At 32.6% G+C, this 18,397-nt stretch overlaps 1 protein-coding gene across 1 annotated transcript; it reads left to right on the top strand.

Moving 5' to 3' along the window:
• The first annotated feature begins 2,737 nt into the window (after nucleotides 1-2,737).
• On the top strand, nucleotides 2,738-4,677 carry LOC120197723 (NADH dehydrogenase [ubiquinone] iron-sulfur protein 7, mitochondrial-like). Its single transcript, XM_039199141.1, has 2 exons — nucleotides 2,738-3,205; nucleotides 4,244-4,677. The coding sequence occupies exons 1-2, from the start codon at nucleotides 2,805-2,807 to the stop codon at nucleotides 4,476-4,478; spliced, it is 636 nt and encodes a 211-aa protein (XP_039055072.1). The 5' UTR covers nucleotides 2,738-2,804; the 3' UTR covers nucleotides 4,479-4,677.
• The last annotated feature ends 13,720 nt before the right edge of the window (nucleotides 4,678-18,397 follow it).

Below are 18,397 nucleotides of genomic sequence, written 5' to 3'. Positions count from 1 at the left end.
ATCATCGTTAACCCCTACGGCCTACGTGATTTATCGCACTGCCACCACTGTGTTAGCCTCCGAGTACCTCATTTTTGCAATGATCAGGTCGAACAACATATCATTATAGCAGAGCTCTAGTACTAAGTAAACGTCAGTTTGATCTTCATGAGCATCGTGGAGGTCAATCAAGTTCGGATGTGATGAAACGTTCTCGACAATATTTTGAATCACGAGGATTTCGTTGGTCAACAACGAGTCGGAGATGGAAACTTGGTATTGTGTTGTCAATAACGCCGCCATTGAAGAAGCTCTAGTTTTCTTGTCTCGAGGCGGTGGCATCGTTATGGTGGTGAATCTTTTTAGCGTTTTAATGACAAATTCTCTACATTTTTCATGATCTTCAATACTTCTTTTTATATTTTTTCTTATAACTAAGAACCCACCTAATTTGACTTCAAATGATTACAACTAATAATTAGAAACAAGAAGGCTATTGCAATGAAGCAGAGACGTTTGAAGAAGAAGTGGTGAGAAGATGAGCGATATTGGGGGTTGGAGAGAAAAATAATAATAAAAAGGATAAATTGAAATGTTGTCCCTAAGCTAATTTGAATTTATTAAAAGACTAATAATCGATATTTTTTCTAAAGTTTAGGGATTAAAATAAAAATTAAACCATTTTACTAACCAGTCACGTCATTAAACTAATGACATTCAATGTCCAAGTGACTAAAACTAAATAAAACGATAAAGTGACCAAAACTCAATAAAACGATAAAGTAAGTGATCAAAACTCAATAAAACAATAACGTAAGAGACCAAAACTTGTGTTTTTTTAATTTAGTGAGCAAAAGTGTACAAATATGAAATCAATGTCACCAAAAATTAACCCACATATTATCTGTTAAACCATGCTTTGATATTTTGATATACCAAAAATAAATATTTTTTAAAGAAATTTTAAGATTATTTTTTATTAGATTTTCAAGATTATATTCGATTAAATCGTTCGAATATAAAAATTCTTTTTAAGGTCAAAAACTCCATTTCGCTCCTTAATCTTTTGAAAATTCAAGTCATATACTGGAAATAATTTTCAAACATTTTTACAAATGGTTTTAGATTTTAATCAAGTCAAAAATCATTTTTTAACTCTGCAATACCAATACTGCAAGAACAGTACCGACTGTTCATTCAATATCGATACCAGTATCGATACTAGTGAGCTAAAATAGTCAATAGTACCGATATTCGGGATGGGAGTGCCAATACTCCCTTAGAGGTTTTGAAAAAAAGAAATTCAGTATGCTATTTTGGAACTGATATTGTGCTAGTATCGATACTCAAGGCTAGAGTACTGATACTCCCCTTTGCCAACAGTCAAATTTTGGGTATTTAATGCAAGTAGTACCGATACTCTTGGTACGAGTACCGGTACTCAAGGTGTCTGGGTTGCATTTAATGATGTAATTTTTCATTCCAACAGCTTTATTAACTCCCACAACAACCCAAATGATTAGAATTGAATGAAGATGTATAAAAACCTCATTTGTGAAGACAATAGATAAACAAGAAAGCCAAAGCAATTACATTGAGCCAAAATCAAATTCAACATTCTTGAATATTCTTTTTGCTTTTAAAGAGCACCTTGTATTCATTTTGTTTTATTTGTTAAGTGTTCTTTTTTGTTCTTGAATTGTGCAAACAATTTCCTTGTGAGTTTTTTTTTCTAAGTTTGTAAATTTGTAATTTTCTCTTTGAGGAAGTGTTCTCAAGAATTTGGGGTATAATTCTAGAGGGAGTTTTAATGTTACACATTGTCCTCAAAGATTGATACAAATTAGTGAATTTGTAAAAATCCTTACTGTGGATAACAAAGGTTGTAGAATTTGGTTTAGAAAGTCGAACCACTCTAAAATTTTTGTGTTCAATTTCTTATTTTTGCTTTAAGCTTCCACCAATTTTTTTAATTACCAATTCACCCCCTCTTGTCTTTTTCATCTTCTTGATTGACACAATAATTTCTATTTAGAAATGATGTAATTTTAATTTTATATATCTATCTTTTCACATCAGCAAATCATTAAAGGTTTAATAACTTTTAGCCTTAAGTGATCACATCTTAATTAAAACGAATTGAAAGTGACCCAATATAATGTTTTTTTGAATTCAGTGAGAAAAAATTTATAAAACTCAAACGATCGTGATTAATTATTTAATTTATCCTTTTTTTAAACAATAAATGACAATATAAACAAAGCCCTAATCATCTACAGATAATTTTATCATTTACAATAAAAAATTACAACAAATCCCTAAGAAATTTAAAAAATCATCATTTCTCTAAATAATTTTCAACTATTTTCTATTAAATTTAGTTTAATCAAACATCAATTCAATTAAAAAAATTATAAGACAAATTCATTTAAATAATAATAAATAGTTTATTTTTATATTTTTAAGTAAAGTAGATTAAAAATTATTATTTGAAATTGAACATAAAATTAAGAATTTATATATAATTGTTTACCAATTCACTCGCAACTATTTACTAAATAATTTTCGTTAATATAATTTTATATAATTTTTTCTTATATATAATAAATTAATATAATTTTTAACTAAATTGAGTCACGGTCCGGCCCGAACTAACTATAGAGTGATGAACTTCTAACCCCACACGTGGCAGAAACAAACCACGGAAACGATGCTAATTTAACCAAAAACCCGAGAGAGTTCGTTGTTTTAAATTATTAACTTCAAATCCATCGCCTCTCCAAAGCCAAACGCTACACTTTCCACAGACCGGCTGCCGCCGTACCATGGCTTTAACCCGAACGACCGCCAGTCGACTTCCCCATCTACTCTACGCGCAGCGTGCGCTCACTATTCACACCGCTACCCCTTCTCTCTCCTCCTCCGCCACGCCATCCACATACGCCCGCCCTTCTCCGCCGTCAACATCCGGCCCTCCCACCGGACTCTCTAAGCCTGCCGAATACGTAATCTCCAAGGTCGATGACCTCTTGAACTGGGCCCGTCGTGGGTCCATCTGGCCAATGACCTTCGGCCTCGCTTGCTGCGCTGTCGAAATGATGCACACAGGTGCTTCTCGCTACGATTTCGATCGCTTCGGTGTCATTTTCAGGCCCAGCCCTCGCCAATCCGATTGTATGATTGTTGCCGGCACCCTTACCAATAAAATGGCCCCTGCTCTCCGCAAGTATGATTTAATTTCATTTCTTAGGGTTTCGTCAAGATATTTAATTTAACAATCCTCTATTTTGATCTCTATATTATTTAATCTACCTAGCTGTTTTTAGGGTCATTATATGCAGGCAAAATTGCAAAATTTAATTCGTGAATCCTCTATTTGATCTGTGTCAAGGGCATATTTATAACTTGATTTGTGGCTGAATTTCTTTGATTTAATCTGGGAGCAATTTTCAAGTGATGAATTATTTCTCTGAATTTGATGGATTTTTTTGGGAGTATTTGATTCGTTGATAATGAACTGAAAGCTACCTGGGGCTGTTTTTTTCTTAGACATTATGCCCTTTTCATGCTCCCTTATATGAGAAACATTGTGGTTCGATTTTGATACTCAAATTGTGAAGATTATATATATATTTTTACTGTCTATTCAACATATCATTTTCCTTCTGATTTTGGGTGAATTGTTGGAGTTAAAAACGTAAAGAACTATGACTGCCATCAGTTTCTTTCTGTATTCTTTTTATGCCATTAGCTTGGTGTGTAAAACCTGAAGCTCAAGCTTGTGTGGCCCTGGATAAATTTGTGTTATTTAACCAGGACACTGTGTGTTATGAAGAGGATTCGTAATTTTTACAAATATATTAATACATGTCAAGGTTTGTTCTTGTTAGAGTGAGCTGGCTTATTGGCTTGTAGTTTAGTCTCATAAGGACAATAGGCTAAATGTGTGATGGTGAATCTAGAGTGGAATGTTCATGAGAAGTTTTGTTTTTTAATGTGATATGGCATTTTGATTTTTTTTTCTCCGAGATTTTGTGAAGCAAATGCAACCATAATCCTTTTACCCTTGCTGGTATCTCACTCTCTGCTTTGAATTTTATGATTCTTAGTAGTGTTTCCCAAATTTTGTTGCTTGGCTTGAGGGATTCTCTGTAATTTTGTGTATGATGACTTGACAGACTCAAACACTCTTCCTGCTTTCCTTCATATTTCCCGTTTGTTTTCCCGGTTTTAAGTTAATACAATTGTATTGTGATCTTTGCAGGGTATACGACCAAATGCCTGAGCCAAGGTGGGTAATTTCTATGGGAAGCTGTGCAAATGGAGGTGGATACTACCACTACTCATACTCCGTCGTTAGAGGTTGTGATAGAATTGTTCCGGTTGACATCTATGTTCCTGGTTGCCCACCCACGGCAGAGGCATTACTGTATGGAGTTCTTCAATTGCAGAAGAAGATCAACAGGCGCAAGGATTTCCTCCATTGGTGGTCCAAGTAAGGATATCATGAGCTGTTTCCACTATATTTGCAGAGTATGCAGTGTGAAGGACAATTAAATAAATGAATTCTCTGGTGAAATGCCATGTAGAAGCTTTAGAACATAAAAGTCAATGAGGTTTCTATTTCTTGTATGGTGACTGCACTTATTGTATTATTTGGAACTTCATTTTCCTTGAACCGATCATCATGATTTTGTTCAGACGATGTTTTATGTGCTGTTTTGAATTTAAATTGGTATGCAGTTTGAATAATTTCATTTTTTTTCTTGTGGTATGTATCTGGATTTGATACTTTTTTCTTCATAATCATTGGCAATGATTTTCATTAATCGTCTTTTGGATCCTCACTGGATACGTTACAGGAACCCTAATCCTGTCGTGAACATATATCTGTGTTGCTCCTGCGCCAAAATATTCTTGCAGGATTTGTGGAAGCAGTTGAGTATTTTCTGCACCACTTGCCGAAGTTTCAATACTCAGCTTGCAAGTCTCTCAAGAAGAACTCCCATTGTTCTGTGCTGGTGCTTGTCCGATATTTTGTTGCCTGAACTGCTTTTGCAAAAGGGTAAATGCCATAGCTTGCGTATTTTCGACAAGGAAAAAGGTACGCTGTAGCCAGTCATTAAGTTTGGTTATAACACGAGACAAGAACCCGGCGAGAACGTTTTTGTCACAACGAAATTGAATTGCATCCACGTTGAACCGTCTGGTTTCATCATACAATCACTGTGGAAAATAGTAGGAAACATGAATGCCAAAACGAAAAGATAATGGAAAGAGAGTGGCGAATAGAGCATGTGAAAATCTATATAATCAAACCAACCGATTTACAATAGGTTAGATGATGAAAGCTCTGATTGCTATTTAAACTTGGTATCGAACCAAAGTTCAAATGCTCTAACCCATTGAATTGAAAACCAAAGATTTAATTGGTTCGACTTTTACAATGTTGATTTAGGGGACCAAATAAAATTTTATCCAAAAGTCGATTCATATGACTTTTCAACCTGTTTCTCTGTGGTTTCTTTGACGTACAGTCCCATAAGTATTTCTTTATTCCCATTTTATGGGACTGATTAAACCGTAGAACTTAGGGATGGGTACAAAATCTAGATTCAATGGTTTTTGACCTGTTTCGATCTCATAAGATCATTAAAAAATTCGATTTTGTTTGAAGATGTTTTAAACATGTCTTATTCAAAATATCGATTTGAAAGATCTAATTGGATCATAGGAACTTAATAAATCCAATTCGATTATGAATTTATTCAAATATAAAATTACTATAACTTTTGAAATAGTTTAATTTTAAATATATATTAATAAAAAGATATAAATATAACGTAATTAAATATAAAATGATCAGAACTCAATAATTTAATTTAAGAAAAATCCGACTGATGCCTCAATTTATAAAATTGAGCATCAAACATGAATAATTCAAACATATAATAATTTTTATCTTAAAAAAAGCTTAAAACTCAAACTCCAATGATTTGAGTCCAAAATTAATTCAAATCTCAAATTAACCTTGTAATACCTTAATTTTGTCCAGGGACTAAACATATAATATTATCCATTTGTAATTTGGTGGGGCTTTAAAAGCCAATCAAAAAGCAGGAAACAGCCCCGGTTTTCTCTGCCCTTTTTGTAAACCCCCATGTTTTGTATCCTAAAAGAAAAGTTTTTTTCCTCGTTTATTCTTTCTTTGGACGTGAGTATGTGGGAATAGGGGTGAGAGTGGAGGAGGTAATCCTCCACCTCGGTTCGTGGCCCTCACCGGCTAGTGGTGGGGGGCCGTCGAGTAACCACGAAGTCCGGTGGCCGTTCGTCTGGTGGCCTTTTCGGCCGGTTATGAAGAGAGGGGAGGAGAGGTAAATAAAATATTCTTTTAGTTCGATTTGGGTGGCCTTTTCGGCATCCCTTCTCGTCGGTCGCCGTATCCTAGTCGGCGTTCGGGTTGGACGATGGCCACCGAAGGTTTGACGGCCGACGCCGTTAGTCTTGGGGCTTAGGTGTGGTGGTTGGGTAGTAGAAGAAGAAGAGAGAAGTTTTGTTTTCCTGTTTTTTTATTATTTTTCACGTGTTTCATCAGGAAATTGGGGGTTTGGTTTAATCGCATAACAGGTCCCCAGTTTCATAATGTTTCTTACTTTGGCTACCATTTTATGGGTTAATCATACTTAGGTCTCTCCACTTCTGCCTTGTTTTTACATTGTGGTTATCATGCTTCTTTTTTGTTTATTTATTGTGATTATGACTCATTGTTTTGCTTTCATATTATTTTGGTCATTTATTTATAGCTTATTTACTCTAACTTTGACATGTTGTTTTGTTTATTTTTAATTTCGTCATTATTGCATATTGACCACTGACTTTTATTTTCTTGCACTCTAATCATTTTGTTTATTTATTTATTATTTCTCATATTTGAATCAACCTTGTGTGACTCGATCCGGGGTATGATCATATTATTATGGTTCAGACTCTTTTAACTATTAATTTTTTATTTTATTTTATTTATTTTATTTTATTTTTATTAATTTATTTGAATTATTCGATTCGATCTTGTGGTGATTCGATATGGGATATGATTTGCGTTATTATGGTCTAGACTCTATTAACCGCTAACTTTTCTAATCGTTAACTTTTCTAACAACGAACATTTTTAACTGATAATTACTAACTGCTAACCTTTTATTTATTTATTTATTTATTTATTTATTTTATGTTCGAACCTTGTACGATCTTGCAACGACCTATCTCGAGGTATGACTCGTATTATTTATGGTCCGATATAAACAGTAAAACTTAGATACTAACATTTTATTTTTATTGTATTTTATTTATGTTATTTAACTTTATGCACTTTTAAATTTATTTTTTTATTTTCTTTATTTAATTGCAGTATTTACCTGCTTTAATGTTCTCATTGTTTATTTCTGTTTTTTTATTTTTCAGTATTTTATTTTATTCACTTAATTATTGTGTTTTATTGTATGCTTATTTTATTTTTATAATTTAATTTTTGCATAGTTAGATTTTGTTTCCTTGCATTTTACCATGTATAGATATTATATATTTATTTGTATTATTTATGTATGTATATATTCTTTGCTCTTGGGGATTGGTTTCAAACTATTGTACAAAATGTGTGTTTCATTCATTTTTAATCTTTATTTACTCTAATATTTTTAAGAACACTTATTTGTAAAATGGGAGTGGAAAACATTGTTTGGTTGAAGTCGTGCTATTCGATACGACATTCGAACGAAATGTGAACTTGAAATAAATCGAGTTTATTTTTTTTTAAAAATGTAAAATAATTCGTTTTTATTCAAATGATGCAATGCGTGTTTCTTTAAAATAGCAATTAATTTTATGCAATTAATGATAGTCGATTTATATTTTATTTGTGCTTTTGATAACGTTGGGAGGGGACATTTATAGTAAAAAAGAGAAATAAATGGGATAGCTTTCCGATTGGAGGATGTGCAAATACCGTGATTTCTTTTCAAATTAAAGAATGTTCCATAATAATTAATTCGAAGTAAATTAATTAAACTTTAAATAAATGGATCATATTCTAACATTATATTCGATTTATAATTTCTACCATTTACGACAATGTGTAAGTGATTAGGTACCAATTTTGGGCGTTGTGGGGTGCTTATTCTTTCCCACGCGTAACTGACTCCCGGACCCGTTAAGCTGAGGTTTTAGTAAACACACACCAATTTTTTCTTTTAAAAAATGATTTTTCCTTTAAAAAATGATTTTTCCTTAAAATTGTTTTAAATGACGTTTTAGGTATTCGACCTACCTAACTCAAAGGTTGATGGCTACTTCAATTCAAAATTTTCAAATTAATTCGAAATCCCATTTTTTTCAAATAAAGTCATAATTGTTTTTTTAATTTAGTTGTTTAAAAAATGGTTATAACAGCTTGACGACTCAACTGAGGATACTTTAGAAAGTCATACTGTAAGTCGCTTACATATTGTCGTTGTGGTGGAAATTATGAGTTCGAGTCTATAGTTAGCTTATGATCCATTTATTGAAACTTTTTTTAATTTTTGTATTTTTATCTCTCTAATGTTTTAATTTATGTTTTCATCTTTGTCAAGGTTTCTGTCAAGTTTTTTTGTTTTTGTGTGAGTTAAAGGTTTGTATGTTCCTCCTCACATGCATCACGTGCATTTGCATGACATAAGCTCTATACCCGAGCTTCGTCCCGAGTAAGTAGGGGTGAATGCTTTACTCTCGTAAGAATGTATTCTTCACATGAGTTTTAGCAAATAACCCTTGAGATACATATTTCTTATACCTTCGTAGGGATTTATTCCTCGTATGGGTATAAGGAAATGAATCCCCTTGAATTGAATTCGATCCATTTATGCCTGTAATGGGTTAGGATTGAGGGTTTGACAGCTCAAGGGGGCACCGACATCAAGGACAATTCGAGTACCCTTTCCTCATAGAGCCAAAACCATGCATGTAGTGAAAAGTAAAACGGTCACCTTAGGTATAGCCATACCGAACATTTGTCTATCAATAGGTACCGAAATAAGTGTACAGAAGGAAGAACAACCCTAAACATTTATCTTTTGCTTTAAGTTTGTAGAATATATTTATTCTTTTCGAAAAAAAAACATGTGAACTAGAAATTATATGTGGTTAAGATCAATTTCTTGAAAATATATCATTTTGGGTAGAAAACATGTCCGGGTAGGAATGTTATTTAATAAAAGCATGTTCGGGTAGATATCATGAGGGGGTAGGTGTTATATTTATCTTTGAATAACACTTTTATATATATCGATTATCTTACCTGTACTAACTCATTCATTTTTTCCTTTTGTGTCATTTTTCATCTTTTTGCATTGCATTTCATCAACATAATATAATGTGAAAGTGTTGATCTGCAAAGGGATATTTAAGTGAAAATTTTTACAAGGTGAGCTAAAATTTTTCAATTAAGCAGTTGCGTACACAGACATAAACCGAGTGCTAAAAGAAGTTCAGAGAGTACAAGAAGGAAACTTGCTTGAAGATCATGTAACATTCGAGACTAGAAAGATGATCCATGGATCTGAGAAGTAATCTAGTAGTAGAGCCTTATCTACGTTGGTTCTATTGATAATCACCAAGGAGTGACGCATGATTTCAATAATGCAAGGGCATTAAGCGAGATAGGTTATGGAGCGCTTGAGGGGAATAATTTTCAAGAACGAAGCTCCGAGATGAAGAATTAACCATTTTAGACCCAACGTCTAAATGAAAGCATGTTTGTAAAATGGACTATCTTGTGATGTGAAGACTTTTATCTCTGGTGAAAATTATTCTATGATATTCATCATTAGGACCAACACTTTTTGCATCTGCATCTTTGCATTTCGCACTTGCATTTCATTTATTTGAACATTTTCACATACATCATTCATGAAAACATGGGGACTAATTCATGGAGGATTCGCTGAAGTGGTCCTAATCACGTGACACCACATTAACAATAGAAGTAAGATTCGAACAATTAAAGGAAGAAGCTGAAATTAGTACAGTGGGAGCCTATTGAGCTGGTCGTAGGGCTGAGCCTCTTGGATGATATGAGAAAATAGTCAAATTAATCCAATTCCAATGACCTATGAGGAATTACTTTCAATACTAATTGAGAAGAATCTTGTGATTCACATCCAATCTAAGTCAAAAGAGTCCCCATATCATGAGGTCTATGATGTTGATGCGGTATGTAGCTATCATATAAGAAGTTTATAGCACACCACTGAAAATTGTGGGGCATCGAAGCTAAAGGTCTAGAATCTCATTAATTCAGGAGCATGGACATTTGAAGAATGATGGGGCATTCTAATGCTAATGAAGAAAAGATCTTTGCACCTACCAGAAAGCTTTCTTGCAATTGCATTAAGAATATTGTTTTGTCTGAACTTGTTTTTTTTTTGTCTTTAATATTTGCTTAAATATTTTTTAATCTTTTAATGATTGAATTTATGCTACCTTCTAAGGTTGAATAATTGAATGATTTTAATCTTGTATTTCTTCGAATATCGAATGAATTACAGATTCTTTTAGTTCTTCAAGAATTATAGATTTTTGACATATGGCAAGATTAGACCTTTTTTATACTATCTAAAACCAAAAATAAAACCTATTGATTCTTTACCCGAAATAATTCATAGTCACTATCAAAATACCAAATTTTGACATTATCTTTCTTTGAGATTTGAAAATATTGCCTTTATCTTTTTCAAGACACAAAAAAGGCATACCCTTTCCTTTCGTTAAGCCAATAAAGTCACACAATCATATTCTTAGACGTAAAATTGACATTTTGTCTACCAATAAAACCTGAAGGCATTGAGTACAAGATGTTCACTTGAACGTGGACCTTCCTACAAGAAGACACAACGTGAGGCATCTCGCATCAATTTTATTAAGATGAGCCTGAACAATTGAGACATGCTAGAAGCAAGAAGCAAGAAGCAGAAAAAGGAAATTAATTCGAAATAATTCTATTATGCATTAATTACATGGTTTTCATGTGAATAGTATTAATCCTAAAAATCTATCCCTCTGGGATACCTCTTCTGCAAGGACTTCTGTGTATGAAATGATGAACGAATTTCTTTCATTATCCCTTCACAAAAGGAGAAAATATATATCCTTTGTGTCCTCATTTGAGCCTAAATTATATTTTATTCTGATTCAACCCTAATCAAGGTCACCCTCCACACTGGGGGGAAAGGCGAAGGAAATCTGCTCTCATGAGTGAATACCATTAATCCAGATAAGATATCGAAAGGTGAACCAAATGCAAATTGCAAAGATCAAATCAAAAAAAAATAAAAAAAAGAGAGCGAAGAAAAAGAAAAAGCGAAGAAAAAAAACAAAGAAAAAAAGCAAAAAGAAAAATAGAAGAATGAAATAAAATGGATCAAGTATTTCAAGATGAGTGACTTGTTGAGCCTCAAGCCATAAGATTGATCAAATACAACCAGTTTAAAGATTCCTAATCAATTCACCAGAAGATCATAAAAGACATAAAAGCATACTCAAATCGAGCAAGACAAGATTGAAGGCATTAGAATGAATTTATCCTTGATTCAATTACCCTTAAACACTTGTTTGAGCCTATTTATCCCTTTCTTTCATAACCATTAATGTAACATCCTAAAAAATGGGGCTAGTGACCAAAGTGTAAGATTTTAAAATTTTATGGTCAATTTAGACAAATTGGAAAATTCAGGGATTTGTTTGGAATATTGTTATATAAGATTGTTTAGCAAAAATTAAAGAGGAAGGGGTATTTTGGTATTTTGACAATTAATGGGTTAAAAATTTATGAGGAATGTATTATAAACACGTGGAATAGGGAAGACGAGTAATACGGAAGTGTAGAATTCTCTATCTTCTTCAACTTTCTTCCTCTTCTCTACCGTGAGTTCTTACCTAGGGTGATTATGTTTCCTATTGATTATTCCTTTCATTTTAAGTTGGTTTTGATTATTGGAGTGTTAGGAAAGCTGAAGGAAGCTAAAAGAGAATTAGAAACTAAAAGAATTTCAAGTTACAGATGATTGAAGAAAAAGGGTTTTTAAGTGAATTGATGAGAAAAGGTTAATAAATGGATTTTGAAGTCATATTTGACTTGTCATAAGCTGAAATAAGAAATCTAAAGTGTTAGAAATAGATTTAGAACATGTTGAATTTTTGGTAAGATTTTTAGTTTCAAGTGAAATTATGGGATTTTGGATGATTAAGTGTGTTAGAGTAAAATAAGTTAGTTTTTATAAGTATCATTAAGTTTAAAGGCTTGAGAAGAGGTCAAAGTGGAAGGTTTAAGGGAGTTTGGTCAAATTTCAAGTTGAAACGAGCAAGTTCTAGGTAAGGGGTATCGGTACTAGATGAGCAGTACCGATACTTCAAAGAAAAAATAGGTGATATCGAGGTCTGGGTATCGATACTAGATGAGCAGCATCAATACCATAATGTAAAAGTTGATGAATCATTTTAAGAGTATCGATACCGAAGGAGTAGCATCGATACCAGGCGTATCGATACCAATGTACAAGTATCGGTTCCATTTTATAAAACGAATTCCAGAATCTAGGAAGGGTATCAATACTGAAATAAAGTATCGATACCGCAGTAAGGAAGTATCGGTACTGTGCCTGGGGTACCGATACTATTCAGATTGAAATTTTGAACTAAGTGCTTCGTTTAGCTTATGTTATTAAGGATTGAGTATAATGATATGAATAACAATATTTATACCAATCATATTGATGTATAAATATCGAACGAAGGCAAGTCCAAGACGATTCAAAGTCATAAAGTGTTCAAGAGTTATAAGTATTTTGCTTTGACTAAGTTAGGCCAAGGTGAGTGCATACTACTATAATATATGGTAATATAGGAAATAAGACTTGCGATGAGTCTATTTCCAATATTTGGATTTTATGATTTATGAATACTAGTATATTGTGATATGATTTCCATGTGTACATGAATACAAGCATATGTATATGTGTTATATGCACTGTTCTACTTGGTCTATGTGATTACATGAAAAGGTAAAATAAGATATGTGACATTTACTTATGTGATACATAAATGCATGATATATGCTATGTGACTATAACTTGTGTGTTATGTGATCTATGTGATTACATGAGAATATGATATAAGCTATGTGTTATTGACCTAGTAGATTATATGAACATGTGCTATAAGCTAGCTGATAAGGATCTATGTGCTTATATGTATATGTGATATTAAACTACGTGATTATATGAATATCTGAAAAGTGAAAATAGTATATGTGAATGCATGCCTATGTGATAAGTTATGTGAAATGGTACAAAAGGTAAAGCCCATAACTATGTGATATGAGAGTTAAGGGTATAATTGGTATGCCAAGAGTCGAGGGTTCTACACGGTTCTTCGGGACATTTCTCTGTGGTCCTTCGGGACATTTTTATGCGGTCATTCAAGACAATACTATGTGGTTCTTCGAGACATTTCTATGTGGCACTTCGGTGCTATTTATACGAGTTGTGGTGACAGCATTAGTGCACAACCTCAATGCACTCACATACCTTAAGTTCTCAATGATGTTCCATGGGCTATTAAAAGAAAAGATATAATGAATTGTAATAATGATAATGATAGTGACAATGATAATGATGTTGATGATGATGATGATGATAATGATGATGATGATGATGCTGATGAGGATATATATATATATATATATGTGTGTGTGTGCACTTATGCTTTTGTTATATGATGTGTTCTATAGTTTCTTTACATGATTGTATGAAATAGTTAAAATATGATTAAATGATGTAATATTTTATGATACATTTTATATGCCTCACTAAGTCAACGACTTAGCGTGTGAGTGTTTCACACGTAGGTTCAGAGAAGCAAGAATATTAAAGTTAGGAGTCAAGACAACATAAACCTTCTGAAGATCATATCAGAAAAGATTGAACAATATGTGTTTTGTTGTATTAAATATGGTTGGCATGTAATTATAGGTTAAATTCGATATGTTTTGATCATTTTTATGAACGAACTTTACTGTATTTATGTAAATTATTAAGTATTTTACTTTCAGTTGGAATTTGAATTTTCTTTCTATACTTTGATTAAAGGATTCCACCAGTTTTATATAAAAAAAGTTTAAATTTTCAACTATCTTTTAAAAGTAAACAATTTGAAAAGTCAATGTGATACCTCGGATTCGTATCCGGGTTGGATATGGGTTGGGGTGTTACAATGAACCATAGCCTACAATATGTGCCTAAAAAGTCCCTTCTAATCATACATGGATTTCTAAACAGAATATAATATCTTTAGATTTTATCCCGCCCATAAGGATTAGTCTTTTATTTACAAATGGTTTTCTAAAATCCTTAATGCATGATAGAGAAAAATAACAAAGGGGGTTCAAGACGTAAATTTTGAATAACATCTTGAAACCAAAGGAGGATTCGAGTTGAAAACCTAAAAAGGCGGCTTGAATATAAAAAAATGTGCAGCTGTTGTATAGGAGGCGATCTCACAAATCCCTTGACAAGACATCGCATAACCCGAATGTGCTAATTAAAGATGAGAATCGGAGAACACCCCCAGTAGATGAGAATAAAAGCTACTCCATCAGATCAGTGAATATCAAAGAAACAAGAATACCAAACCTTTTACCAAAGACAACAACCTGAGACATTTTATCCTTTCCTTACTTAACCCTACCTCAAAGTTAGCATTAATCTTGACAATTTTCAAATAACTATAATTTTCTGAAAGATTAAAAGTGTAATTAATTCTTTGATATCCAATGTAATATTGTTTTATGATTTGTCTTAATTGTGAAACCTAGAAATGGGTAATATTTTTCAAAATTTTTTATAAAAGATTTTTCAAAATTCTTTTAATTTATATTTTTCAAAATTTTGAAAATAAAAAAAAAGAAAAACATTTTCAAGAAAGACAATCTCTCTGGAGTGGGTCTTGAGAATTGACACATGTCTCCCAAGCACAAAAGCTCATGCTTAGAATCAATGTTGGAGAAAGAAATGATGAATGTTGGGGCATTTTTGGAGGCTCATATCATCCAGATGTACAATATCATTGAATTAAGCGGGCATCAATGAGTCAGAAAGGTGACGACTGAAAATGGTGAAGCAGAGATAAATGAGCTTACTATATGACTATTTTGTCCATTATCACAACATACAAGTTGCATTATTCTCGTGATTTCCCATGCATTAATGATGGCAAGCCAAAGTTTCCCACTTATATCCCCACTAAGCTTTGCTCTTTGGTGTCCTTGCAATGCTATACAAAAGCTCTGAACACCATGCAAAGAGCTTCCCTGGTTGAACAATCAAGGCAGAAGCCACATGAAGGGATGAGTAAGTTGCCAAATGTTTTATGAACCATTTACTATGGCCCTGAACTAATGATTCGATCATATAGGGTTTCTAAATTCCAATTTCACTCAAATGGAAGGCCGTGCTTGACGACATACAAAGGTTAAAAGCGACGAAGTTTTCTTGTCACAGAATGAATAATAAAATCTTAACAGCAAGAAACTAGTGGAGTCAACTAAAATTAAACAATGAGTTGTTATTAACTTATCAACATGATATGATACAAAGAGCATCATTCGAGATTTAATTCAGATAAACCCTCTATTCAGAGGAGTTAAAAGCCCAATCAGAGTAAACTTTACTATCATGAGGTAAGAATTTGAAGAGATGATAAAGGAAACCCAATCTGAACTTCCTGAAGCTCCATAGTTCCTCATTTGTGTTTTACCTGATAAGAAAAATTCTTATCTTTATGAATTTTACTGAGTTTGGCATAGTGACACATTGTATGGCTCCAACTAGAGTCAATGATCAATACCTTACGATTTTTTTTCTAAAAATAAATGCAAAGCTTGGAGGACTGAATTCGATGTTAGCCATTAAGCCAATACCTTCAATTCCAATTGTTTCTAAGGTTCCAACCATTACCCTTTGTATGGATGTGTCTCATGACTCTCCTAGGCAGTCTGATATTTCATCAATTGTTGTGGTGATTAGCTCCAGGCAGTAGCCTTTTGATTTTTTGATACAGGGTGACTGTGCATACACAATCTCTGAAGCTTGGAATGATAGATTCTCTTTTCAAACAATCTGGCGAAGATGATGGTGGCATCAAGAGGAAAACTCTGTTGGATTTCTACGCAAGTTCAGAAAAGGGAAGCCAATTTTATCAGGGCAAAAATTTGCTGGGACAAGAAGAAATTGACACGAGTTAAGAATTGCAATGATGCACGTTTGTGCAAACAAAGAGTGAAAACAACCAAATCAGGGATAAAATGAAGACTACCCATGCAATCATTCCCACCATTGATCAAGAAAACATACATCAGCATATACATACATGTTACATGAAATTTGCATCTTTTCATCATACATTCATCATCGCATTGCAATAAAAAAAGTTTTTCCCATCTCGTGAGGATGCCTTTATAATCTTTTTTTGAGAAACTAATTCCATATTTCTCACGATCATCTGTCTAAAAACATCAATCTAGTCTTTCCTAAGACTGGTTTTCCTAAAATCCTTATTTCATTTTCTTTCAAAGGCCATTTTTCTCCTCTCACGAGGACATCGTCTAAATTTCTTTTCTTAGAAATCATTCTCTCCTCACATGAGGACAAATTCAAAGGGTAAATTTTATCAAAATAAAAGTCAAACCAAATACATGAAATAAAATTCATCTTGACATCCATAAAAACATTCAAGATAATCATTCATAAATGTATCATTTATTATTTTGATCTTTCAGGAAATAAAAGTTTGATGATGACTAGACGTCCTCAACATGAAGGAACAATGTCATCCACATATCTGACATCCTAAAGTGAAAGATCAGATCTTCCACATACAGTTAGATCTCCTCAACATGCAGGAGCAAATTGTCTGTCACCTTAAAGATTGTTTCTCTTGAAACAAAGTTTCGTCTCGTTTGAGATAATTTTTCTTGAAACTAAATTGATCTCACATGAGATTGTTTTATATAAAATCAAATTTTGTCTCGCTTGAGACAATTTATCTAAAAACAAATTTTGTCTCACTTGATATAAATTCTCTTAAAACAAATTTTGTCTCGCTTGAGACAATCTCGCTTGAAATAAATTTTGTTTCACTTGATACAATTTTCTCATGAAATAAAATTTTATCTATCTTGAGATGTGTTCTCTTGAAACACAAATCATTGAGATTGTTGCTCTCGAAACAAATTTCGTCTCGTTTGAGACAATTTTCCTTCGAAACATAATTTTTGAAATTATTTCACTTGAAACAAAATTGCTGACATTTGAGATTGTTTTTGTCTCACTTGAGACAGCTTTCCACAAGTTTTGAAAATTTTGAAACAAAATTGATCACATTTGAGATTGTTTCTCTCCAAACAAAATTTCGTCTCGCTTGAGACATTTTCTTTTGAAACATAAGCCTTTTCGATTATTTCTCTCAAAACAAATTTCGTCTCGCTTGAGACATTTTCCCTTGAGATGCAAATTTTGAATTTGTTTCATTTGAAACAAAGTTGACCTCACTTGAGATTGTTTTTCCTCAAAACAAATTTCGTTTCGCTTGAGATAATTTCCTCGGAACAAATTTCAAAGTTGTTTTACTTGAAACAAAATTAATCTGACTTGAGATTGTTTCTTTCAAAACAAATTCGTCTCGCTTGAGACATTTTCCCTCAAAACACAAAATTTGGAAATTGTTTCACTTAAAACAAAATTGATAACCTTTGAGATTGTTTCTCACGAAACAAAGTTTCATATTGCTTGAGACATTTTCTCTTGAAACATAAACCTTTGAGATTGTTTCTCTTGAAACAAAGTTTCATCTTGCTTGAGACAATTTTCCATTGAAACGTAAATTTTGAAATATTTCACTCGAAACAAAATTTTATCTCACTTGAGATAGCTTCTCTTGAAACATATTTCTTTCCACTCATTTATTTTCATTCAAATATTTGATAGGAATTCAATGTTAGCAAAGAGTTCATTCCACAATTCCATCTATTTTATCATCACGTAACCATTTACCACCACTCATGTAATCATATCATCTTATGTTATTCCATTTCCTTTTAGTTTTGATTAATGTGATTTCAACTTTTTTATTTTTTATATCTATGTATTTTTTCCAATTAAATGTTTAATTCTTACAATCTAACATACAACTAAAAACAAAAACATCATAACATACAACTAATTTTAAACTTCTTCAAAAACCCTAAACCATACAAATATAACCTAAACCACTAAGAAAATGACCTAAACCACTAATCAAAACCTTAAAACCATTTTAAACTAAAACCATAAAC

This window comes from Hibiscus syriacus, unplaced genomic scaffold (assembly GCF_006381635.1).
Source record: "Hibiscus syriacus cultivar Baekdansim isolate YM2019G1 unplaced genomic scaffold, ASM638163v2 tig00117048_pilon, whole genome shotgun sequence".
Taxonomy (NCBI): Eukaryota; Viridiplantae; Streptophyta; class Magnoliopsida; order Malvales; family Malvaceae; genus Hibiscus; species Hibiscus syriacus.
Note: the sequence above shows the minus strand (reverse complement) of the source record. Positions and strands in the feature narration are given on the sequence as shown.